This window comes from Ochotona curzoniae, unplaced genomic scaffold, assembly GCF_017591425.1.
Source record: "Ochotona curzoniae isolate NIBS_2020 unplaced genomic scaffold, NIBS_Ocur_1.0 scaffold_1852, whole genome shotgun sequence".
Lineage (NCBI taxonomy): Eukaryota > Metazoa > Chordata > Mammalia > Lagomorpha > Ochotonidae > Ochotona > Ochotona curzoniae.
Window position 1 is genome coordinate 53,784,448 of NW_024467087.1, and position 26,870 is coordinate 53,811,317.

General features: G+C 37.3%; 1 protein-coding gene across 6 annotated transcripts; it reads right to left on the reverse strand.

The window, feature by feature from the left end:
- Positions 1-1,039: 1,039 nt before the first annotated feature.
- On the reverse strand, positions 1,040-18,278 carry LOC121169546 (putative P2Y purinoceptor 10). Of its 6 annotated transcripts, none has more exons than XM_041000168.1 (3): positions 18,141-18,278; positions 5,258-5,405; positions 1,040-2,733 (listed from the first exon to the last, which is right to left on the reverse strand). In XM_041000168.1, exon 3 carries the CDS (start codon positions 2,682-2,684, stop codon positions 1,698-1,700), a length of 987 nt encoding a protein of 328 aa, XP_040856102.1. In that variant the 5' UTR covers positions 2,685-2,733; positions 5,258-5,405; positions 18,141-18,278; the 3' UTR covers positions 1,040-1,697. The 6 variants fall into 6 exon arrangements, with proteins under 6 accessions (XP_040856102.1, XP_040856103.1, XP_040856098.1 ...); XM_041000169.1 differs by lacking the exon at positions 5,258-5,405 and adding an exon at positions 12,854-12,921; XM_041000164.1 differs by lacking the exon at positions 5,258-5,405 and adding an exon at positions 17,700-18,005.
- Positions 18,279-26,870: the final 8,592 nt, after the last annotated feature.

The following is a 26,870-nucleotide window of genomic DNA, read 5'->3' on the forward strand; positions in this document are numbered from 1 at the left end:
TTCGTTGTATTTTCTCATTCCTTTTTCATAACCAGTCTATTCAAAGCAGTATTCTGAAGATTGCTATTCACATTGAAGTCATGAAAGATCAGAGTATTGCACTGAGCTTAATAAACGTCAACCTGAGAAGCTAAAGGATTGTTTGTGTTCAAAACCTCCAGAATAAAGCTGAAACAACATCCGTAACTTTTGGAAAAACCCAATTGTGAGGCACCAATACTTTCCCCCAATTTATTCCTGATTTGGTAATATTTTCTTCTAACGTGATAGTTCTACATACAAAGATGCTTTTCAAGAACCTCGTAAACACATTTTTGTTCAGAGTGACTTATCTATTCGTTTGTAAGCGACACAGACATATGTGTCAGACAAATATCTCCCATTTGTTGGTTTACCCTTTAAATGTGAAAGCCAGGCCTGGAACAGGCTGGAACCAGGAGCTGGAAACTCAGTATAGGTACCTCATGTGGACAGCAGGGACCAAACCACTTGAGCCATCACTGCTGTCTCTCTGAGTTTGCATTAGCAGTAACCATATTTGAGAATGGAGCTGGAATTTCACCCCAGGTTCTTGGACAACTGGATGTGGTATCCCAATCAATCTCATAGTTGCTTAATAAACACCCACTTCTGTTGTATTGCTTTATTTATTGCATCTACATATGAGGTTTGTATAGTCTGCATTAAGTTTTAAAATCGAGTTTTTGGGAAAATAATGAAATTTTTGTGCATCCGATGTTTCTTACTGTAAGGACTCTGCAGATGGGGACAGTAATAGAATAATGTATTTATCACTTGAGATCTTGTAGCCTGAAGGTTGACATGGCAATCCAATAATCCACAGACATTTCAGTTAACATGATTTCTGTTTAAATGGTCTTTTCTTCGTGTAGTTTAGCTGTAGTCTGTGTCTTCACCAGTGAATACATATTTAGGATCTAACACACACAACAATACAAACAGAGGAAATGACTTAACAATATGCACTGTGTACTGGATATATTTTAGCTCACACATGATTTTTTCTTGAAGCAAGTCATTTAATCTCAATGAAGCTCCATTTATTATTTGAATTGGAAACTTTCTACAGGTTTATCCAAAGGACCAGATCAAATGCCATGCAAGAAACTAAGAAAGTGACAACCCAGAACATGATAGATATCTGATACATTTTCAATGAATAAATGCAGTCCCATGTTCTTCCTTCAACAGAATATTGTGATCCTGATATTTATGCAGACAAGTCTTCAACTATTCACACCACCCAAGACTGAGGGTTGTTAATCCAGTTCATAAATTACAGTCTTTATAGGAAAGAGGTTTACTTTCATTTGCTAGAAAAGAAATTTTATATTTATCACATGAACAATGTATTCACTGAGGAAGTATTTAAGGTTAAAGTATTCAATTTCTGTTTGAAAACAGATACGAAAACTCAATCTACAACTCTTCAGTAAGAAAGTGCCTAGAATTGCCAAAAAGGAAACAGATAATGCCATCTTCCCTTCTTCTCCCACATTTTTACTGTCCCTTCACAATCCAACTCCTGTGGTGACAATCAACATGCAAGAAAACATATACTTCTGTTGTTTCCAAGTACAATTAAAGACATTATTTGACTTGTAATTTTAGTCTTTGGAAAAAGGCCAAGGAAACTTAGGTCAACAAAGCCCATGATTTAAGAATTATTTTATTTGTTAACCAATCATTGATGAACCACTCTCTCTGCTCATGAGGCGAGAACGTGTCACAGAGCTGCTGTGGCGAGATAGTTGATCACGAAACTCTGAGGCTGTGAAGTAATAAAGAATTGGATCCAAAAGGCAGCAAAGACTTGCAAGGCACAGAGAAAAAGGGTGGAAATACAGCGTGCTTTGGATAATGGAACAACTGCTAATGATGGCTTCTTTTACCATAATGTAAAAAATAAAGTTAATATGATAGGGAGTGAAACAAATGAAGAAGACGGCAGCACACATGAAAACCAACCTCAGTGCTTTTGGCCTCTCAGTGATCCCTTGAAAAGCCACTGGTGGCTGTCGCAAGGATATAGTGGTTTTCCAGGTACACCATGCAATGATTACTACTGGGATTACAAACCCTGCAAGCTCAGCAAATGAAATTATACTAACCAAAGCCACTGTATTCATCTTTTTGTAACCAAGATCGGCAAAGCAAGAATCAGTGTTGTTGCCTAGATCTGTGCTTCTTAGGATGGGAAATGGCAAGCAGGCAGTCCCCACGATGACCCAGATGGCCACACTGATGCCCACGTCATATCTACGCTTCCAGTCTCTGGCTCTGAAGGGCTTGAGCAGAAAGAAGCACCTCTGAAGACTGATGCACGTCAGGAAGAAAATGCTGGCATACATGTTGAGATACTTCAGGTAGAAACACAGCAGGCAAACAGCTCTCTGGAACGGCCAGTGGTGGCTGATGTAATAGTAAATCCGGAGGGGCAAGGACAGCACGTGAGCAAGGTCAGCCACAGAGAGGTTGATCATGAAAATGATGGCTTTATTTTTCTTGCTGATGAAGCGGCACAGAACCCACAAGGCCACACTGTTGGCCAGAAGACCAGGGATGAATATAAGGATATAGGTAGTTGCATACAGCGAATAGTGAAATGTCACATTGGTGACATTGCAGTCAGTTTCGGCATTGCTGGTGTCGTTGCTACCCATCTTGAGTATTGCAGTATATTCATCAAGGTAAGCTATGGATTTATGACACCTGAAAAAATTTTAAAAAATAGAATGTAATGGCTTTATATTGTTTTATCAATATCCATTTCTCTATGCATTAAGACATTTGAATTATAATTAAAAGGGTTCTGCATACAAAGAACGAAAAGCTCAAGGCTTACATACAATTAATTCAGTGTGACCTAATGAATCAGTTAGGAAAACATGTAAGTGCCCCAAAATTACACTCCTGAATTACCTAAGATATGCCTTTCAGGCAAGGATATCTTGAAATATTTAATATATTGTTCTCACCTTAGACACACAGTGTTTTGAACAAGTTTCTTTTGCCTCCAAGTTTATTTTGCTCAAAATTTTGGTTAGAATGAATCTTGCTCACTTAATTACAATGCTAGAAGTTTACCTTCACTTCTGGGATTTTCTCATATTGCTCTCATTGGGTCTTGGCTTGCTACCATGGCAACCCAACACTTGGAAAATAGTCATGTTCTTTGAACCTGCAGCCCCATTGTCATGGCCATTTTGAGAACCAGAAAACAGTCTCTTTGTTATTGTGTTACATTAGTTTGTGACTCAGAGATTCTCCTGATATTTGTCTTTCCCTTGGCTTTGGTTCCATTGCAAACCGAAATGAAATACTTTGACAGTATATTGATTTAAAAGCTGAACTAGAGTATTCTCCCTCATGTGAGCTTGGAAAGGAAAAGATAAATTCTCCCTCTAAGAGGAATTCTGAACTTGTGTGGCCTCCTTGGCTTTGCAGATTATCCAATGATTACAGTAAATGATGCATAGGGTATAAGCAGAAAATGACCACAAATATATTTTGTGGATGTAATGTATCTTATTATGTGCTGTATCAGAATGTGGGGAAAGTAGTATTTAGCGCTTCTCAAGATCTGTCCATGGAATTACGCAAGCCTCTGGTACGTAAGAATAGAAAAAGAGAAATAGATTTATTACTTTAAATATCTTGCAGAATTTCACATTAGAAATTATCTTTGAAAATCAAATTGAGACAAACTCAGAGAAGAGTGTTTATTGTGACTATCAAACGGAAGCTCTGAGATTTCAGGCAGGTGGACAAGTAACCTAATCTACACACACACACACACATACACACACTCTGCTTTATCTTTGTATTACAGGGATGTTTATTAAATTTAGAGATAGAAATAGAAGTGAGAAAGTTGTTGTTTTTAGTTTTTTTCATTTTGTTTTGTTCTAATTAATATAAAAAGGAACTATTTCATTTTTTATTCCCCTTTTAATTTGCAGAATGGCTTTTTATAAAATGTTCCGCCCTATTCTAGGAAAAGAGAGATGTGATAAAAGAGTAAAAACCCTAGCAAAGAATTCACATATATAAAAAAGCATTTATGTGGGGCCAGCATAGTGGTGCATTGAGTTAAGTCACTGCCTGCAATGCTGGCATCCCGTATGGGCACCAGTGAAACTCTCAGCTACTCCACTTTTGTTGAGCTCCCTACTAATATGCCTGAGAAAGCAGCCCAAGATAGCCCTGCCATTCTTATGAGAGACTCCAGGCGCAGTTCCAGGCTCCTGGTTTCAGTTTGTTCCAGCTCTGTTCTTGCAGCTACTGGGAAGTGAATCAGTGAGTCAAAGATCTGACTTTCCAATAAAGATAAATAAATAAATACCTTTAAAAAGACTTTTGAAAAAAAGATTTAGGGCCCAACACAGTGGCCTAGTGGTTAAAGTCCTTGCCTTGAAAGCACCAGGATCTCATATGGGTACCAGTTCTAATCCCGGCAGCTCCACTTCCCATCCAGCTCCCTGCCTGTGGCCTGGGAAAACAGTCCAGGATGGCTCAAAGCATTGGGACCCTGCAACCATGTGGGATACCCGGAAGAGCTCCTGGCTCCTGGCTTCGGATCGGCTTAGCTCCAGTCATTGCAGTCACTTAAGGAGTGAATCATCGGAAGGAAGATCTTCCTCTCTGTCTCTCCTCCTCTCTATATATCTGACTTTGCAATAAAAATAAAATAAATCTTTAAAAAATAAAATAAAAAGATCTATGAGTATGTATATATGTGTTTGTGTGTCCTTGTCTGTAATTCTGCCATTGAAACAAATCATCTTTTCAAAGGTGCTCATGTAGTAAGCTGCTGTTCTCTAATGAATACTCTCATTTTCCTTCCTCTGCAATTCAGCCTCCTTTCTTGCCCAGCCATCGATGCTGTGCTATGTCTCAGTCATGCACTCATCTTGCATATGTATGTATGACAAGAGTAGAGAGTGGAGGGGTGTTCTCAGGTGGAAAGGGAGGATATGATTGTCAAGTGATGACAACCAAGGATGTGCCCTGAAATCTACCAAGGAAGTTTTCACAGGTTTTATCTGATTTACTTCTCATAACAATCCCAGGGAGGGGAATTATTATTGTTCTCAAATTGCCAATGAAGAAACTAAGGTTTGGAGAGATTCAGCTAATTGATTTTTAAAAAGGAAAACTAGAAATTGGTAAAGATCGCATTATCTGTATTGTCTGGGTTGCTCCAAAATGCATACTTTTTCCATATGCCACTTACCTCTACTTGAATAGGAGAGAATACTTAGTGGAATGCAGCCACTTTCACTTTCCTTTTTGTGACATGCAAAGAACACATGCTGGAAGGACCTTTTTAATCGCATGCAAGTACTCTTTGATTGCATAACCCTAAGGTTCAGCTAGTTAGGCTGTCAAGATAAAAGTAAAAATTGTTCACATACACACCGGCCATCCCTCCTCACCACAAAATTTTGACTTCAGTATCTTCACTGCTTCTACTCTCATGTGTTATCCATGCGGGGACTGTGAACCAGCAAATTAAGCTGTGTCTGTTGTATCACGATTTCAAAAAAACTAATAAGAGCTCACATCCTCTCAAATCATACTTGCATTTTTAGACTTAACAGCTATGGTTGCTTGTTTTCACTTCATCTGTGTAGAAAGTTTCCCTTACTAAAGAGGCATGTTTTGTTCACACCTTTGTTGTAAATAACAGATTATGCCAGAGTGGTAAGCTAGAGGTGAAATTCACCGCTTCATTTTTATTGTGGGTTTTTATGCCTCTGTAATTCACACTTCCTTGTAAGCTTAGATATTTGCATGGGGTACTTTCAAACCCTTCTTCCTTACACCAGATTTGAGGTAAAGCAGGGAGGAATTTTCTCCAAATCTATATTGTGACAATGAAATGTAAAATCCCCAGGCCAGCCAAAAGCAGAGGGAATTTATATTGGGTTGGGCAGAACTACAGATTTTCTTAGGAGGCAATATTTAGCTTACCATAGACAATTTGTGCTATTTCTGAAATTTCAGTAAGAAGAACAGTCATAAGAAACCACTAACGAGAAAATACTGGGAGAAAGATTTAAAGTCGGATTGCATTCCTTTTCTCTGTCTTCATCTCTCTCATGATTCTGACTCTGGCTCTATTGTTGATTATTTCTATTTGATTTATCTCTTGGATTGTCAGTAACTCTCTTCAACATAAACATAACTTCAGTTTCTGTCTGACACAACGATGTGAGGTTGAGGATTCAGTCTTGAATCTATGCTTCCTTTCTCAATCAGTTTCAGGACTCTCCCCTCACTCACTCAAACTGGAAATTGATGAATTAGTTCTTCTGTCACAATGTTCCTCCCATCTCAAACCGTAAACCAAGAGATTCTATCTTTTAAATTACTGCAATGTAAATTTAAAATACATTATTTCAAAGATGAGAGAGAGAGAAGAAAAAAAAGGTTGGAAGAAAGGGAGGAAAGAAGGAAATAGCATTAGGTTCTTAGACTTGTATCCACAATCCACATTGAATCTGTTTAAAAAACGAATCTAAAATTCAAATTTTCAAAAGAACATTTTTTAGAAAACTCTCCAACTCAGCTTCACTCCCTGTCACCATCCTAATTCAGGCTACTGGAAACACTGTTCTGGGCCACTATAATAGCTGCTTTACTGTATTTCCTGCATCCCAGGGTTTCCCTTCTGATCTAGTTCCCAAATGATGTTTAACACTAGCGTTAAATATGGCTACAATTTATTGAAGGCTATCATTTAATAATAGGCTAAGCATTCTTTATGCATTGTGTTACTTATCCTCACAGAAACACTATGATTACCTCCATATTACAGATGAAATTGAATCTTAGTTTTAAAAATTCATGCTGAAGTCACAATGCTTGTACAGGACAGAAGAGGTAGTACAGAAACAGAATTCATACTTGTTTCTAGAGACTAATAACTGTATTAGGACGCTTACAGCACTTGCTGAAATTCTCTTAATATATTTTTATTAATTAAACTTTTCATGCCTTCATAGAAGAAACAACGTTGTCTCTGAACTCCTACTAATCATTTCCACACTGTGACCTCGGTAATCCTTCTTTAATACAACATGCCCCTTTTCTGCTTAGAATCCTTTGCTGGATCTCTATTGCTTTTATTATTAAGCTCACACTTCTCCCTTTGGCCCAAAGGCTGTGTAATATTATGATTTTTCTGTCCTTAAACATTATTACATTCCATTCCCTTCCTCACCCTATAGATTTTGGTACACTCAAATGCTTTAAGTTACTCATACAGTTCCAGATATTTTTTCTGGCGAAGGTTTCTGGACACATTATTCCTTCTGACAGAAATTCTTTTCTTCCAAATATTTACAAGCTTTGCTCTTTTTAACTGCGGTTTTTAAGTCAAAGAGGACCTCACTCTGAACGTTATCTACACCACTAACTACTCCCATACTGTTTGCTATTTCTTTTTATAGACTATACATTTATAATTTGTGTCTTTCTTCCCTTGTTTATTAGCTATTTTAACCACTACATTATTAATTAACTTAGTGCCATAAAAGTTCTATTTTGTTCATTAAATAGCCAGGATAAAGCCTACTACCCACGAAAATATTTGTATGATTTTATTGAGTTGCATGTACAATAGTTTCAAACTCCTATTTATAAGCATTAATCAAAAATGAAAACTTTGATGATGTATCAACTAATCCATTTCTGTGTGCTGCTGTTTCCTCCAAATTGTTGTTTTCTGGCTTGGACTTTTTAACATCTGCCTATGCCCCCTCCACCTCTCCTTAAAAAATTTATTTATTTTCTTTGCAAAGGCAGATTTACAGAGAGAGAGAGAGACAGAGATAGGAAGAAAGATTTTCTATCTGCTGTTTCACTCCCCAAATGGCTGTAATAGCCAGAGCTGGGCCGATATGAAACCAGGAGCCAGGAGCTTCTTCTGGGTCTCCCACGCGGGTGCAGGGTTCCAAGGTTTTGAGCCGTCCTCTACTGCTTTCCCAGACCACAATTAGGGCGGTGGATGGCAAATGGAGCAGCCAGGACACCAACTGGTGCCCATACGGGATACCAATGAAGCTGTTGTACAGGCCCTTGCCTACCTTTTCTAATTCAGAAAAATCATACTTTGAGGGAAGTGTAAAGAAATCAATTTTAAAAATCACAAGTAGTCAGATTTGTGGATATAAAACAGTACATCCAAGGATCTCAAGTTGTCATCAACGCTACTATTTGGATCTTAGTAAGATTACAGTCTTGTAATAGGATTCCCAGAAGTTTTTTATGTTATGGTAGTGGCGATGCTTGTTGTTATAAAAGGTGCAACTGCCTCATTTCATTAACAAATGATTTCATAATCACCTATATATGGGACCGGAAAGGAAAACTACATCTGTAATCTAAGTATACTTGGAAAGTAAGCATCAAGGGAAAGTAACACTATTTTTCATTGTGAAATTTTGTTGAGGACTCTTGATACCATGGGGTATGACAAAAAATGTATTTAGTAAGACCAAACCTGTGCCCCCCACACCAGGTTCTGTGAAAAACATGGAATCATTCATCAGAGCATCAGTTCATGAGCGTTTTTTCTTTTAGTTTTGGAGAAACATGAAGAAAAATTCCAACTTCATTCCAGTGTGCAAAAGAAAGAGAGAGAGAATGAAAGGAAATAAAAGAAAAAGAAAAGAAGAAAAGAAAAGAAAAGGAAAGGAAAGAAAAGAAAAGAAAAGAAAAGAAAAGAAAAGAAAAGAAAAGAAAAGAAAAGAAAAGAAAAGAGAAAAGAAAAGGAGGGAGGAAGGGAGAAAGGAAGGAGGGATAAAAGGAAGGAAAGAAGGAAGGAAGGAAGGAAGGAAGGAAGGAAGGAAGGAAGGAAGGAAGGAAGGAAGGAAGGAAGGAAAGGAGAGAAAAACAAAGAGAAAGAAAGAAACAAAGAAAAGAAAAGAAAAAGAAAGAAAGAGGCATTGCAGATTTGACGCTCTCATGTTAGCATAGCAAGGTAAATAGGACACATATCAATAGTTTTTTATTCAATGTTCTTCCCACCCTCTCAGGTGACCTCTAGCAAATTATAATACAATTTCAAGTCACAGACAACATCTTTGCTGTAACATTTGCATTCTCTTATTGATTCTCATAAGCATGGAGTTAGAAAGAAAAGTAGTGATGGTGACTAAGGACCAAATAAAGTTAATTTTACTTTGCATGAGTTACCCACCAATCTATATAAATCCTAGTAACCCTTCAAATCTAGGATTGTTTAATCCCTTGAAGAAATATAACTGTCAGCCTGCACTGATTATTATCAATATCATACATCTGGGGCATAATAGTTTATGATTTCATCCAGCAAGCAATTATGTGTACATAACATACATGTGTACATAATCTGTCTCCTGATTGTTGAAGATAGCAGAGTAGGTTACAATCACCTGGAAGAGACAGATTGATACAAGCGTGAGTAATTTGGATGGACGTATAGCATTTAAAGCACTGGGCTGGTCACTCTTCTATTATAGTCCCAGGATTTGACTTTTCATTTGATTTACAATCCACCTGCTTGTTAATACATACCCTGAGGCGGGCAGGTGATTTCTGAGGAACTCAGATTCCTGCCACACATGTGAGAAACCTAGGTGGGGTTCCTGGCTCCTGGTTCAGTCTGACCTAAATCTGGCTGTTGCAACCATTTGAAGAGTGAACCAGTGGATGGATGATCTCTCTCTCTCTCCTCTCTCTCTCTCTCTCTCTCTCTGTCTCTCTCTCTCGCTCTCTCGCTCTCTCTCTCACACACACACACATGCTTCCTTCTCTTCTTTCTTGATTCCTACCTTTCTCCGTGTCAAACAAAAACAAATAAAACTAAAAAAGGAATAACTAATCATGAGAATTTCAAAAACTTACTATGAAAGAGATAATAAATAAAGTCTTTGGAAGCAGAAATAAATCTCACACAGAGGAGAAATATTGAAAGTACAACTTGAGGGCCCGGCGCGGTAGCGCAAGTGGTTAAAGGTCCTCGCCTTGCACGCCCGGGATCCCATATGGGCGCCGGTTCTAATCCCGGCAGCCCCGCTTCCCTTCCAGCTCCCTGCCTGTGACCCGGGAAAGCAGTCGAGGACGGCCCAAAGCTTTGGGACCCTGCACCCGTGTGGGAGACCCGGAAGAGGCTCCTGGCTTCGGATCGGCATAGTATCGGCCGTTGCGCTCACTTGGGGAGTGAATCATCGGACGGAAGATCTTCCTCTCTGTCTCTCCTCTCTGTATATCCGCCTTTCCAATGAAAAAATAATAAAAATAAATCTTAAAAAAAAAAGTACAACTTGAAGTACAAGATAATTTTCAGTAAACAATTTTAGGGATAAGCAAGATGTAGGAGAAGAAAGGCTGGAAGAGTCCAGGAAAAATTAATAACATTCAAATTTCCCAAAATATAAAAATGATCTATAGAAGTGAATAATAGCTGTTCTATCCTAGTTTCCAAGTTGCAGGATATAGTGAAATACTAAAGAGGTTGACATGGGAGATGAAAGGAAAAATATCAGAAAGGAAAACGAGACCACTAGTGTAGATAGGACGAGCTCATAGAAGGTTTTCAATGTCCTTTACACAGAATCTGAGAAGACACATTTATCATCACACTCCCCTTGTGTTTTGTAAGAATCACTCTTCCAAAAATGTGGAAAATGGACTGGAAGGATGGACACACACAGTTTAAAGACGTTGAAAGCAAGAAGTGTGATCAATAAATAGTCCAATAAGAAGAGGAAAAATAATAAGAAGAGAGAATCCTCTATATCCTGGTTCACTTCCCAATGGACCACAACAGTCAGAGCTGGGTCAGATGGAAACTGAAAGCTAAGATCTCCATCTGGGTCTCCCACATTGGTGGCAGGAGCACAAGCACTTGGGTTATTCTCTGCTCCTTTCCCAGGTGCATTAGCGGGGAGATGCATTAGAAGAAAGAAAAGGGGGGGGGCAGAATGATGGACTTGTGACTTTTGTTGAGGGACCAATCCATTGTTATAATATAGGAAAAAATATTGGAGGGGGAAGGGGAGAAGAGGAAATCCCTAAGCTTAAGGAACTGCATCATGAAAGATAAAGATAAAAAAAAAAAGCAGCAGCAGCAAAAAGGTTGGTGCTCAAACCAGCACTCTGATTTGCCTGACTGCAAGCACTGACTTAAACCTCTGTGACACAAGAATACAGGAATTTAAAGTACAAGTGAAATTGAAGTTTAGGAGACTGCAAAATCAAGGATGATTTAATTTATAAAATGTGAAACAGATATTCTAGTTTTTGTACTTTTCCAAAGAAGTTTAAACTACAGTATTCTTCTGACAACCTGAACGAATTCATCTCTTCCTTATTCCAACTTTCCAAATTTGTGCTAGCTGCATTATTTTCTTGCACTTCGAGTGGTTTTCTTCAACATTGTAATCACTGAGGTCCGTTGTAAAGTGCATCCCACAGACCTGCATCACACCCTCCAGAATTCTTAAAAAACTAAAGTTTTTCATTTCTCCTATTCTCACTTAGCATTCTCCCCTGTGGTACTTCCCTTTACACCCAGCCTAGATTAGTCAAATTGATCTCTCTCACGCAAGAACCCACAACTTCCTTGTCCTTTCTTCTGCTGCACCATCTTGGAGAGACTCTAATTTTAAATCAAGTCCACAGCCGATTTTCTTTCTTGCTACCCAAATAGCTGAATGATCACATTAAAAATACCAGGATTGGGACATTCATATGACAGGGCAATTCAAAAGTTGCTTGAGATGCCTGCATTCTGTATCAGAATGCCTTTGATTGGTAATTTGCTTTCTTCGTCGTTGCAGCTTCTTGCTACCATACACCCTGCACGTCAGCAGATGATGATTCAGGTAGATGAGCCCATGACACCTTGTGTAAAAAGCCCAGTTGTGGACTATCTGGCATTGTCTGTACCAGTAATGTCAGGACATGCTTAAATAACACGCTGATGGACATATGACTGCTTATGAAGGACTATACTATTGTTATAATATGGGGGACATCAATCAGGGGTTGGGAATTTGGGGAAGGGATAGGGAAATCCCAGATCCTAATGCAATTGTGCCATAAAATTTAAAATAATAATAATAAAATTTAAAATGTTAAAAATGTGTACTGAGCCCCAACTTCAGCCTAGGCATGCCTCAGTTGTTTAAGGTGTTTGGAGTTGAACTACCGGGTGGGAGAACTCTCTCTCTGGCTTGTTCTTTTTCAAAATAACTAAAAGTATAGAAAATATACCACAATCTACTCATAACGGTGCAAATAAAAAAATGGTGTGTAGTTTAAAATGCTTTACTATTATCAATTTTCATATGCACCTGATTAGCATCTTCTTTGATTCCCATGGGGACTGTTCAGCACCCTCCCAATTTTACTAAAGTGACCTCCTCTCTCTCTTACTCTCTCCCTTACTCTCATATCCACCACCTTCATCAGCATAGGGTCTCGCCCCTTGCCTCACAAACATAAGGTTCTTCTGTGAAAAGCAACTAACTTCATCCATAGTGAGCTCCCGAAACAATCTTTTCTATCACAGCACTCTTCTCTCATCCCAAAGCAGTTGTCTTTCCTCTTGCTCAAGATGGATTTCCTTGCTCTTTGGTTCGCTTCAGTCAGTCACCCCTCTTTCTTTCCTAGATCATTATGCTATCTTGACTCAGGTTGATCTTCATCAAGTCTCTACCTAACCTACAAAGTGTTCTTTTTTTTTCTCTTGTTTTATGCATTTTTTTTTTAGTTTGTTACCTTCTTTCTTAAATAAACATCAATGTATTTACTTATACAATTGTTTCCTTTTACTCACTTCCCATCGATTCTTCAATGTACTTCAATGTACCCGCAACTTTACTCGTTAATAGTGTGGCTGTGAGCCTGTTGGCGAGAGAAGACAAGACATCTCAAAGTTCAACACTAGCCTTTATAAAAATAACACCTCTTAGTACCTTCAGTTTCTAGTGTCCTATACAGTGTATACATTGCCATTTAAGAAATCTGAGTTTGTTAATATTGTATCCTTTTACGGATTAGAAAATGATGTCTCATAGGACTAAATTACTTTCTCAAAGTCCAACAGTTTTTATTATTATGTAGACAGATGAAATTCTCCTTATCCCCCTCCCCCGAAAAAAGGTGTCACAATGAACGAAAGAAAGATATTTTAAAGTAGCGTTTGTGTGAATAAGACTGCACCTCAAAGATGGAGAAACTTTTGTCCTCATTTCTAATCCTGGCTCTTCTACGCACAGGCACTATGCACAAATGGCAAATTATTGCCCACCAGGGTCAGGGTAGGGTTATTTGTAGACCAAAGATCATTATGGAGTTTGCTTGAGTGAAATCATAATAGATCAGCAAATGTAAGTACTGGAAAAATTCATTATAGCAACAGCAAACTGGATCGAGTAAGAATTGCAAGGCACAAATGTGATAGAAAATATTGAAAAGACTGGATTTGGAGCTGAGACACTTGTATTCCAGGAAATGTTCAAGTAGCAACTTTTTTTTTTTTGCGTGAACCCTTTATATCCTTCATTGTTAAAAGACAATTATTTTTACTAGAGAGTCTTAACTATTTCAGTCCAAACATGGGGATGATTTTATGAGCATTGTTCCTCTCTGTCTTTGCCTTGGACTCATACTACCAATGATGCCATGGACATCACTAATACAACTGCCACCACGTCAATCAACATGCAGATTTATACTTTACAAAACATTTTATATATCTAAAAGTGTGTTTAAAAATTCATAAGAATTTAATTCAAAATATAATTTTATTTTGGTGCAAAATGTTGTTAAATATATGCATAGCTTTTCCAGAACACACATTTTCAACGGCATTTTTTGAAGATTGCGTGTGTGTCTACAAATGAGGGTACATCAGAAAGTTTGTGGAAAAATTTGGTACAAAAAAAAGTGAAACCAAGTATATTTTAGTAATACGTACTTTTCTGATGTTTTTTTCAAGACTGTGTGTGTGTGTGTGTGTGTGATTGCTGTTAATCATTACTAAACTATGCATTATGAATGAACAGATCAGGGTGTATCATCCAGGTTTTACCCATAGGAAAATGAGGTTCCGAGAAGTGACCCCATTTACCTGATGATGCACTGGAGCATATAGCTTTCTGGGTTTAGAAAATTCTTGAAAACCATACTTAAGACAGAAAGAGTTACAAGGTCTGCAGCATTGATTCTTAAAGTGAAAGGTTGGAAAAAGGTGTTTTTGAAGAAAAAGTATACTATTTATTATAATTACTATGAAAAACATTCATTTTAATAACAAAATTATGGTTCCCATACTACAAATAGCTAATAATAAGCAACAGGATGTAGGAGTGAAGAGCCTAGATTTTTGAGATCAAGGAGACTGATCTTTCCCTAGTCAGAATTCTGCAATTCTCAACCCTTTCGATCTTTTCCATCTTTTGATCTCTCATCATTAAGTCACTAACACCATTAAACAAATCTATCTGTCAAATGTACTTGTTCTGTTTTATTTCATGATAGGGCTGGCTTGTGGGCTTATTACCTTGGGAAAAGGAGAAAATAAACAGAGATAGAAGCTCGTTGATGAAAGTCCCTCCGACGCTCCAGGAGACAATTCCCAGGTCATTTGGGGGAATTTATTTTGTTTTTTCTGATCTGGCCCACATAAATTACTCAAACCAGTCTAATTTTTATAACCACAGTGTTCTTCATTCATTCACTTACAATCAGAGGGGATTTTAGTTCCTGAATTAATTCAAATCAATTTCAAAGAACCATGATTGATCTTGTAAGCACAGAACTTTGGATATATTCTGCAACTCCAGACAAATTTTTTTTTGCTGTTAAATGAGGGAAGTAAAATTTATTTTAAAATGAAATAAAATGACTCTTGAAATTTGAATTGGAGCTTTCATATATATATATGAAATATATATTATATTTTATATATAAATATATATTATATATAATATATTTTAATATATTTTATATAATTATATATATAAAGAAATGTATAAATAAATTTTTACCAAAGTTTTCATGTTTTGAGAAGAATGACAAGTTTAGCACTACCTTTGACTAGGAAGCAGCATTTATAGATGGAAATGAGTATACTGTTTGGACAGATCATGGCATGTCTTAGTGGTTGGTTTTTTCAGCACAAAACAATTCACTTCATATTTCTGGAATTTGGTTCACTCATTTATAAAATCAGAGTCATGTTCCTGCATTATAGGTCATTGGGAAGATTAAATGGACAAGTATGTGAAAATATCTATGTTCATGTTTGAGGGACAGTAAGCATTAGACACATGTGAGCTCATTTCCTGTTTACCCATTCATAGCGTCATCTTCTACAGTTTTTGCATAGATCACATTTTTCTAGGTTTTAAAAAATCCCCCCAAAACACAGTTATTAGACAAGATGAAAAGGTTTTCAGCATAATTCTTAAAGTGGAAGTGTGAAAAACATGTTCCTTAAAAATATGTATTCCTTATGACAATAAATACATTCAGATTTTGTCAAAATTACTGTCCCTATAATACAAACTGCTGAAATACAAACAATTTTTTCCAAATGTTGCACTCAGAATACTCAATGTGATGAAACACCTTCCACAGCCACAGAGTCTAGTTCCTAGGAAGATCAGTGTATGATAATCTTGTAGCAAAATTTTTATGTTTCACAAAATGTGGCTTGATTTTTAAAGCCTACAAAATCTGAAATCATTGCTATTCTGGAAATCTGATTTCAAAAAAATTTCCTTGTTTGGGTTTTAGCATTTGAAATGGTAAAGCTTAAACTAAAATTTTAAATTTACAAAGTATAATTTTGCATTCTAAATTAAAGCTCTTATGTAACATATTATGGAATAAGTTGAAGGGCCATTGGGAAAAGTTACTAGATTCTTTTGGAGATCTGAATTCCATTTTCAGATGGCCTTCCCTAGTAACAATCTGCCATGGCCCCAACATTCACTACTTCATATGACTTCCCAGATACTTAAAAGCCTAGAATCAAATAATTTTATTGTTAGGAAGGAAATTAGATGCCATTAATTCCAAACCCCTATCCTGTTTTTAGAAGTGAGATTACTGAGAATTATTGTAACAAAGCCACTTGCCCAGGGCCACATGATGAGTGACAAGAAGAACTTGGACAATAGTGTAGGTGTCTTCATTTTTTGTATACTGATCCATCACTCCATTTATTCACTACATCACTTTGCCAGTGGATCAATATTTTTATATAAAGTATAACCTGCTTCTTGGAACATTTAAAAAAAAAAAAGGGTAGTTTCACAATAGCTTTGTTCTGCTTGCTAGCAACATGACCTGTTTCTTAGGACCACAAATGACACAGCTCAAATAAAATTAGCCACCAAGAGCAACCCCACAGCACATAGAAGTATGCTTAATTATTTGGTTTCTTATGCTCTGTTACTGCTAGAATCTAGGCAGTCTGTGCAACTTGAACTTTTAAAGGCTTGTAATTTAACCCAAAAAGAAGTTGTATTTTTATTCAACAGAAACCATGACAAAAAAACAGTTGCCTTGAAAGTGTGATCTGATTCTCAGTATAGGTTAGGCCTCGTTCTACTTTACAATCATATAACCCACTTTCGGCGGTGAAAAATTTTACTGTGTTGCAATTGCTAAGAGATAAAATTCTCAATTAGCAAAAATGAGGATGACTCATCTCATCACTTTTAACAACCAAAATAGAAATATTCTCTCAAGTATCCTTTGAGCCGAGACTACTCCCCCCTAAAAGCACAAGAAAGTCTGTTATTCTAATCAGACTGATCCTGGCGCTAACTGACTTGGCAGAGTGAACTTCCAGGAACTCCAACTGCAAGATTCGTTTTGACTCAATCATTTCAGCTCAGAGCCAGTGAGGTGTTTTAACTCGTAATTAACAGCAATAATTACTGAAAATATCACTCTGGGGGATCTGCTATACAGTCTGGTTGAAATTAGAGCAAAACATAGCTCTGGGAGATGCCAAGGTGGCATAGCAAGTAATGCTGCACCTGAGGCATGGTTCATACATCCACAGGTTCATACTTCAGCTGCTCCCCTTTCAATCCAATTCCCTGCTTATGGCCTGGGAAAGCAGCAGAGGACAGCCCAAAGCTTTGAGATCCACATGGCAGATCTGGAAGAAGCTCTTGGCTCCTGGCTTCAAAATGGCTCAGCCCTGGTGTTGCAGCCGTTTGCAGAATGACCAGCTGATCTGTCTGTCTTTCTTTGTCTGTAAAATCTGCCTTTCAAATAAAAATAAATAAATCCTTAAAGACACAACAGCTTAAAAAAAAATGAAAGAATCCCTCTGAGAAGACTCTGTTTACCTGGGGTAGTCTATCCTTTCTTCACCTGAAATCTAAGACCATAAACACATTCATAGTATTCTGTGATAGATAATGTTTATAATATGGGAACAGGACCATGAATTAGAATACACAGGTGCTAATTACAGCTCTGCCACCAAGCAGCCCGATGACTCCAAGCTACACTGGCTCTCCATTTTTTCCAAATGAATTCTAAAAATTTTGGTCTCTCAGAATCCTTGGACTCCAACATCCATGATCCAAGTTTCTTTTTTCTCCTTCCTGAAAGAACCTAGCATTGATCGCAGTGTGTTTAAATCCCAAACTTACCAAAGCAAGGGTAGTATAGCCATCCATCTTCCTTTGTTATATAGCTGTTGGTAAGCTATCCAGAGCAGAAAGTTCAGTTCATTTTCTACTACCTTAATATGACGAATTGTCCAAAAGAATCCCAATGCACACTCTTAAGTGTGTGCTCTTTTTCCAGGTACCTGGTCTACAAAGAGCCTCAGCAAAGAGAGAACTAGATCAAGTTCTCCATGAATCTCGAGCACTGGTGAGGATTGCAGCTTTAATCCTATCTTTGGACTCTGGTCAGATTCAAAGGCAACCATCTTTATTCCTGCTGTAAGAAGTCTGAGATGAGAAACTGGTAAACATTTCAGTTCAGAGAATGCCCCACCTATTTGCCCTCTATCTTGATTTCCATTCTCCCATTAGACCTCCCAGAAGAAATCACCAATCCCTATAAATAGGTAGGCTGTTACTTACCCTGGAATTCAGCTGGAATAAACACTCTTGTTTCTTTGCAGGAATGTAGGGGTAAATATACTAGTCCTGAGTAGCTCAGATTCGTCTGATAACTAAACCAATTTGTTGTTGAAAGAGGAAGTTGACTACGTTTTTTTAGTCTCACCACAGAAACCTTTTTGCAGACTGAAGGTAAGTCCCTTGAGCTGATGACGCTACTATAGTCTTATTTCTTTTTTATTTCATTGGTGCAGAGAAATTCAAAGCATTTGTCATAGGTTACATACACTAAAATTATGACTGCATGCCAGCTTTCCTCAAGTTCCCCGAATTATCTCCACCATAGTTCATATGCCCATTGGAGTCACTGCATTCCAGTAGGTTCCATAATGAAAGTATGATTTTCAAGCAAAATATGAAGAGGATTTGGCTAATAACAGAAAAGCTCCAATTCCTCCAAACCAGGATTTTTAAAAGACTGTTTGAAGAGATATGCATGACAACTTATAACAGATTACACAATTGGTATACGTAAAATCAAATTAAACCAGAAGGGAAAATATAAGCTTTTTTGTGATATAAGAGCAGATAAGACTCTTAGGCATTAACAGGAAACACAGAACATAGTGATGAATGATGCCCTCAGCAGAACCTACCATTCCCAATTTATAACTACTTAAAGAAACCAAAAGCTTTTGAAATACCAATTAATATATTTTTCCATTATTGGGAAGATACAGTACACCCATAAAAATAAATTTCTATAGGGTATAGGAAGAAGAGAAGAATTCAGAATTATAGGCAAAAAGGGGTTACCATATGTCCTCTCTGATATAGTAAAATTACAAATCAAATAGATACAGGTTATCAAGTAAATATACAATACACTCACAGATGAATGATATAACAGAGACCAGCACACTGGCAAGTAAAGTTCGTTTATTGCATGTGTCTCTACTCCTAACTACAGTAGGACTCTCATTTTGAAACATGCAAATATGTCTATTCAGCAAGATACTAGATTTTTTACCTCTACCCATACCTACCATATCATGATACACATAAAAAGCAGTAAATTAATCTTGTAACTGTTATCAAGGAACTATGCGATTATGATAATTTGGGGGCTAATAGTGGAGAAGTGGAAACTGGGAGGGAGGAAGAGAAGGAAGAGGGAAAAACTACTATACCTAGAGTATTGTAAAATAATAATAATAGTGAAGTTTTAAAATGGGATACCTGAGTATGATTTCAAAAAAGATTTTGTTTATTTTAATGTGAAGATTACAAAGAAATAGATGGAGAAACACACATGCAGAGAGAGAGAGAGGGGTCTTTCAATCTCGGATTCATTCTCAAAATGGTTGTAGTGGCCAGGGCTGGCCCAGACAAAAACCAGGAGCTTGAAAATCCATCAAAATCTCCCACTTGGGTATCAGGGACCCAAGCACTTGCATCATCTACTGCTTTTCCAGACACATTAGCAGGGAGCTAGGACGGAAGTAGAATGAGATTTGAACCATTGCTCAAATGGGATGTCTGCATTTCAGGCAACAACTTAACTCACTGTACCACAATGTCAGTCCCAGTGAGTACTTTTTATTGTTATGAATAGGTTAGTTGTTACTTAATTTCAGACAGTATCAATTCCTAGACCATCGGACATACTCAAAAACTGGAGGACTCTCTTGTGAAAATTAATTGGACTTAACTGTTAAATTATAAGCTGTTTCTGGTCTGTGTACAGCTTTAATTTTCCCAGTTAGCATGCAAAATCACTTGAGCTGATTTAAAAAAAAAATTTTTTTTTACATGAATTGGGAAACTGACCTCCAATTTTCTTTTGCTTCCCTTTTTAGGGCAGACGACAGAAGAAGCTACTTGCACGCAAGAGAGAAATATGGTATACTGATAGGCTTTCTTCTTGAAATGTTAAGGTGTTGCTAGTGAAATAAATGTAGGATGTCGTGATGATAGTTAATTATCAGAAAAGGGTTCCTTTTCTCCCACTCTCAAAAAGTTTAGCTTTAAAGCTCAGCAACTCTGAAACTTTCTTTGTTCAGATCATACCCTAGGAAACTGGCTCACATAGCCCAAACTCACAAGGGACAGATTTGTGTCCAAAAGCCAATTTAATAATTTATGGAGAGAAACAGCACTGCCAAGTGGACTCAGATGTGTGTTGGCCTGTCAATATATTCTCTTTTCAGTAGGAATGCCAAGTCAGAAAACTAAATTAACAACAGATTGAGGCTGGATAAACACATGAAATCAGAATTAGGAAGGGGACTTCAAGGTTAAGCTTATTTCATTTGACATACATCAGCCAGACAAGCACCCTCTCCTTTGCCAGTCCCCAGAAGTCATGGCCTTTTCATCAATCAACCCAAGTTCTTAGTTTCCAATGCTTCTCTCTTGATGTCCTTACGATTTTTCTTGGCACTTCTCAGTGTTGGGTGTGGCTCCCTGCACCTAATCCTTTAACTATTCTGGTTCTATAAGGGAGCTTCTTCCTTATTCAGACTTATCCATAAATCAAAATGCTACCCTTTCACCTGAGTCATAGGAGTTTTTTTCCTCTTTTGCTATGGATATTACCCCGAAGACTGTTTGCAACTCTAAGCTCTGAGTTCAGAATGTGGTCCCTTTATGTGCCGACAGACTTTCCAGATGCTTTGTAAGATTCGCTCACCAGAACTTCTGTCAGGCTTGTCTGAGGTTATAGTCTCCAAGTATGTGACCTCCCTTTATGTACATGCTGTGATAACCCATAGACATCGTACATCAAGACCAGAATTTTAACATTCTGGGCGAATTTTTAGTTATCAGTGCCATTTAATTATTATACATTTGTTGGATATTTTATGTATTCACACATTACCTCACTATTTAAATTCAATAAATATTGGTTATCAGTGCCTTTCTCTAGACTAGTTAGGAATATGGAGATGAGTTAAAATAACTTTTGCTCTATGTTCTCAGGTAATAAGAAAATAAGAATAGTACAGAATAGCTTACTTCTGAGCCTATGAGTGAAAGGTTTGGGAGAAGATCAGTCCAGAATGAGAGAACAGATTAAGGAGAAGTTGTCCTACTGTTATTAATTTGAATTGTATTTTTGTGATTGCATCAGTTACTATTCCTAGTCCCCAGGACTATTTGAAAAATTAAGATGATATCTGTGGGTTGCCTAGAATAGTAACAGTACACAGAAATATTAAACAATTCATGTTCACTAAGTCTTATACATAAATAATTGGTGGAGGGCCCTGCGTGTTAGCTTAGCAGCTAAAGTCCTCGCCTTGCACACCCAGGATCCCATATGGGCTCTGGTTCATACCCCACCAATCCCACTTCCCGTCCAGCTCTCTGCTTGTGGCCTGGGAAAGCAGTCAAGGACAGTCCATGGCCTTGGGGCCCTGCATCCGTATGGGAGACCCGAAAGAGCTCCTGGCTTCTGACTTTGGATCAGCTCAGCTTCGGCCATTGTGGCCAACTGGGGAATGAATCAGTGGATAGAAGATCTTCCTCTCTGTCTCTCCTCCTCTCTGGATATCTGACTTTCCAAATAAAATAATAATAATAATAATAATAATAATAATAATAATAATAATAAAAAGAATTGATGGCACAACTATTATGTCATCCATTTATTTTATAACTTTTGATTCCACCATTTCTCCAAAGGGATTAAAAAGGATTTGAAAGAATACATAGTACAGCAAGATAATAAAAATTAAAAAGATGTGAAAAATAATAAAGATATAGCAAAAATATTTTTATTTTTATTTAATTTTCATTTTATTTAATATTTGTAATATTATGGATACCTGTAGAAAATAAAATTATTACTATACCAAAGCAAATATAGGTATCATTTTACATGTTTTGTATTGCTTTTTCTTTTTGTCAGAAAGACAACTAAATTCTACTTACTTAGCAAAAGCCTCTAATACAACTCAATTTAATTAAGGGCAATCCTAGGGTTGTACCTTAGATTTCTTACATCTGTCTCATCCTTTATGCCCATATCTTGCCATGATAACCATATATATAAATCCGTTTTGTAGTTCTGATAATTACATTTAAAGATTGTATTATTTTATTCTTTTACTGCAAAGATAGATATACAGAGAAAAGGATATACAGAGAGAAAGATCTCCCACTCACTGGTTCACTCCCCAAGTAGCTGCAATGGCCAGAGCTGAGCTGATCCAAAGCCAGGAGTCAGAAGCATCATCCGGGTCTCCCACATGGGTGCAGGGTCCCAAGACTTTGGGCCATCATCCACTGCTTTCCCGGGTCACAAGCAGGGAGCTCGATGGGACATGGACACAGAATCTATATGGGATCCCACCACATGCAAGACAAGGATGTAGGCACTAGGCTATCTCGCCAGGTCCATGGAAGTTTATTGGTTTTAAAAATATTGATAAGACTGATAAAATACCCTAACCAACTATGTAAACATCATCACTAAAAAATTCAAAATAATAATTAATAATAATAACTGTAATTTCCCTATTAGTATTGCATGAAAATGGACAATAAAGCAAGGTCTTTGGGCAAGGTACATGGATGTAATGGATGCAGAACAGACTTCTAAAGTAGTCAGAGCCTCCTCTGGATTTCCTTTTGTCTTTTTCTCTTTTTCTCTTTCTTTTTCTTGCTTTCCTGATTTCTCGCTTTTTATTTTACACCCTTCTTCATATTGTGTGTGATTAATAACTCTTGGAAGATAAACTATTTTGGTTCCCTCATTCCTACCGCTCCTTGCCCCAAATGTTTCTCTGTTGTGCTGTAGCATTGGGATCACAATTTGAAATTTAACAGAGAATCTGTGAAGGTGATGGGACAAAGCAGAGTTAAAAGGAAGAATAAAAATTTACATTTCTTTATCTTCACTAGTGTGCAAGGCAGAATTTGTGCTTGGAGACATTTGGTGTGGGTAAAGCTGGGAAGTCCTGCAAGCAGTGAAAGGCCATTAGCAAAGAAAACAGGAAGCTGTCACCAGTAGAGCTACTGTTGGAACTCTACTTTGGGCTGAGATCCTGCAACAAGCTGCTTTTTCTCTCTTTCAATATGGTTCAAGGATCCCTCTCTTTTTAAAATTTTATTTATTTTTTATTATTATTTCATCATACAGTTCCATAGGCCCTGGGATTTCCTTTATCCCCTCCCCAACCACCCCCCTCACTGAGTTCCCCTATATCATTACTATGGTATAGTTCTTCATATACAGTCATATGTCCATCATTGTGGACATGGACAATGGCAGAGAGTCCAGCATCCTATTGTCAAGACAGAGTAAACAGTATCATTGGGAATTCATCTTTGTCTGAAAGTAGAGATGCATACTGCATTATATCCTCACATCTGGATATAATAGTCTCTGTTACACAGTTACTATACATCCCCTTAAATGAAAAACCACAATACAAAATCAATAACAGGAAGAAAAACAGAAATTTACAGCACCATGAAGTTGAATTACATGCTGCTAAATATGACAGTTTCCATTACACAATTACTGTACATCCTTTTACATGAAACACCACAAAACAAAATCAACAGGAATTAAAAAAAAGAAATTAACAACACCATGAAGTTAAATAACATGCTACTGAATGACTAGTGTGTCACTGAAAAAATGAAAAACAAAATCAACAAGCTTCTTGAAAATGATGCTACAATCAAGGATTCCTCTTAAGGAAACATTTCCATGAAATTTACAGAGAGATGGAAGGAGAGACAGAGAAAGAGACAGAGATCTTCCACTCCCTGATTCAACAGCCCAAACTGAACTGATCTGAAACCAGAAACAGGAACCTTCTTTCAGGTTTCCCATGTGGCTGCAGGGGCCCAAGCATTTGAGCCATCCTATTCTGTTTCCCTATGCTATAAGCAGTGACCTGGATCAGTAGTAGACCATCTGGGACACGAACTGGCACCCATATGGAATGCTGACATCTCATACTGAGGATTAGCATCAATTTTCTTTCATTTTACCTGCTTTCTCAAGGAAAATATCCTGGTCACATAGACCTCATAATAATAATGCAGGAGTTTATGTTCCAAAATCACTGTCCCACAGCATTTAGGCCAGGTGCCTTGCATATTTGATTTTTTTAAAAAAACAGAGATTGCACATGCCATGCAATATTTTTCCTATATCAGGCTTATGTCACTTAGCATAAAGTTCTCCGGTTCTGTGTTGTGGCAAATTATAGGATCTACATTTTAAACGGAATATTATGATATGTTTTCTAGATTAGCCTTTTTATGGATTGATTTTGTGCCCTTGCACATCTCTTGTTCTAAATATTTTTAGCTAATATTATCTTGCTCTATTACATCCTTTAAAATAACCTTTAATCGCTTTTATAACAGCAGTGGAATCAGTGAATATGATTTGCTTTAGATAAAACAATTTCAAGAATGTCCTATGTCTGGTCACATATCCACATATTTGTGTGCACTTTTCATAAAGATTTATTTATGTGTTTTATCTGCAAGTCAGAGAGAGAGAGAGAGAGAGAGTGAGAGACCTTCTGTCTACTTGCTCACATCTACTAGAGCTGGGCTATTCTGAAGCTGGGAGCCAATAACTTGCTACGGATCTCGAATGTAGGCACCCTGGACCATCTTCTGCTACTTTCCCAAGCCATTAGGAGGAAGCTGGATTGGAAGTGGAGTAACCAACCTTGGTTATGGGATGCTGGCACTGTAGGCAAAGAGCTGTCTTGCTATGCCACCACGCTGTCCCCATCCTATGTACTTTAAAATTAATTATTCAATACGTATTTAACAAACTACGATAATTTCTCTGATGCCTGATCAATGGGTTGGGATTCAAAGAATGAATGTGTTGCACATCTGTAAAGAATCTTTAGTTTTAATAGCAAGTTGAACACTTACAAAAGAGCTGGAAAGCCTGGCATAGTGTATGATTTGTTATCAAACTACATGAAGCTAAGATGAATCCATCAGGGTTGAGCTTGTTGAAAATATTTTGTTCAATGGGAAAGTTTTGGTTTAATTAGAGCTACAGAGAGAGGGGGAAGAGACTAGAAAAAGACAGAAAGAGACAGAAAGACAAAAGAGAGAAAAATCTCCCATCCACTGATTGACTTCTGAGATGGCAGTGGTACCTATAGATGGTCCAGGCTGAAGTAAGGAGCCAGGAGCTTCTTTTGGGTCTCTCTATGTGGGTGGAAGGGGCTCAAGCACTTGGGCACTCTCCTGCTGCTCTTCCCAAAACATTAGCATGAAGATGGATCAGACATGGAGTAGCCAGGACTCAAACCAGCCTCCATATGGGATGCTGACAGTGCGGCTGGGAGTTTCACTGTTTATGCCACAATGCTGGTCCTTGGAAATGCCCTTTTTTAAAAAGGCAAAGTTATATATTTGTTTCAAACCTGTACTTTTATTGATAATATTAGTTAACATGTGGCTAATGTAGATAGCTACATTTTTGAAAATTCCGATTTCAGCATTTATATTCACAAAACAGAAAAATAAAGGGTAAGTAAGCATAATAAAAATCGTGTAAGGACATTTGAGTGTCTGAAGTTTGGTGAATTTAAGGAAACTCCATGAAGGAATAATACTGCCAAGACAATGAATGGAGAGTAATAATATATATTGTTTGTGCTATATTAGCACAAAATATTGTTTGAGACATAAGACATGTTAAGGAGGTAGGGGAAAAACTTTGAGAATGGAAACATACAATGAAAGCCTCAGAGTATGGAAGTTATTGAATGCAGAAAAATCACTGAAAGATTTTGAAAAGAGCTGAGGGGGGAAGTGAAAAAAAGTATATTTTTATTAATTCTGTGTACTGTTACAATTTTAGTCAACCCGAAGACATCATCTCAACTCTTCAAACAATACTATGGAATAGGGATTAATATTAATTCCCCATTAGTGAACTGAGATCCAAAGAGATTAAATTCTGTAAGGCCATATAAATAAGAGAGAGAGGCAAGATTCAGGCCCAAGCCTGCTTGACTCTAGAGTCCAAACTTTCCTTCACTTCCTTAAATGATAACTGAAACAACAGTACACAGACTCAACTAAAAAGAGGGGAGAAACAGGAAATTGAGAGCCCTTCTGAAGGATACCCTAATAATTCAAATTTAAGTTCATTAGAGCATTGGATTAGGGCAATGATAGTAAAAATGGAGACTCGAAGTAATTTCAAAAGAGCTCATTTTCACAAGAGTCCTTAAAACTGCAATCAATAAAATGAAAGAGGAAATGAATCTTTAAGAATAGGAATAAATCAGTTTTTGAAGGGGTTCAATTTTTGCATATTTTCCATTAAAACTTCCTTGTATTACACACTAAGTATTTTCATACAGTGACAAAAACACACTTTGTAGCTGGAAAGTGGTTCATCTTCCTGAAGGCTAGAGGCTTGTTTTTGAGATAGATATTGGCACAAAAACACTCTTACGGGCCCCTGTGAGGAATCTGCAGTCCTTAGACAGGAAATGGCTCATATGTGGATTTCTACAGAAACACATTTCGGAGAATTTTTCACAGAGATTTCATTCAATAAAAGAAATGATCACTTTGGGTCTACACATTATGGATTAACCAGAATGCTGAAAATCATCAGATTCTGGGTGATGATTTCTTTGGTTTCATTTAAAGCAGTAAACAGTGAGTAAGAAGTGAAGGATAAGATAAAGACTGTTCTATCTTATCTCAAGTTCTTATTTCATACCTCTTACTGCAAGA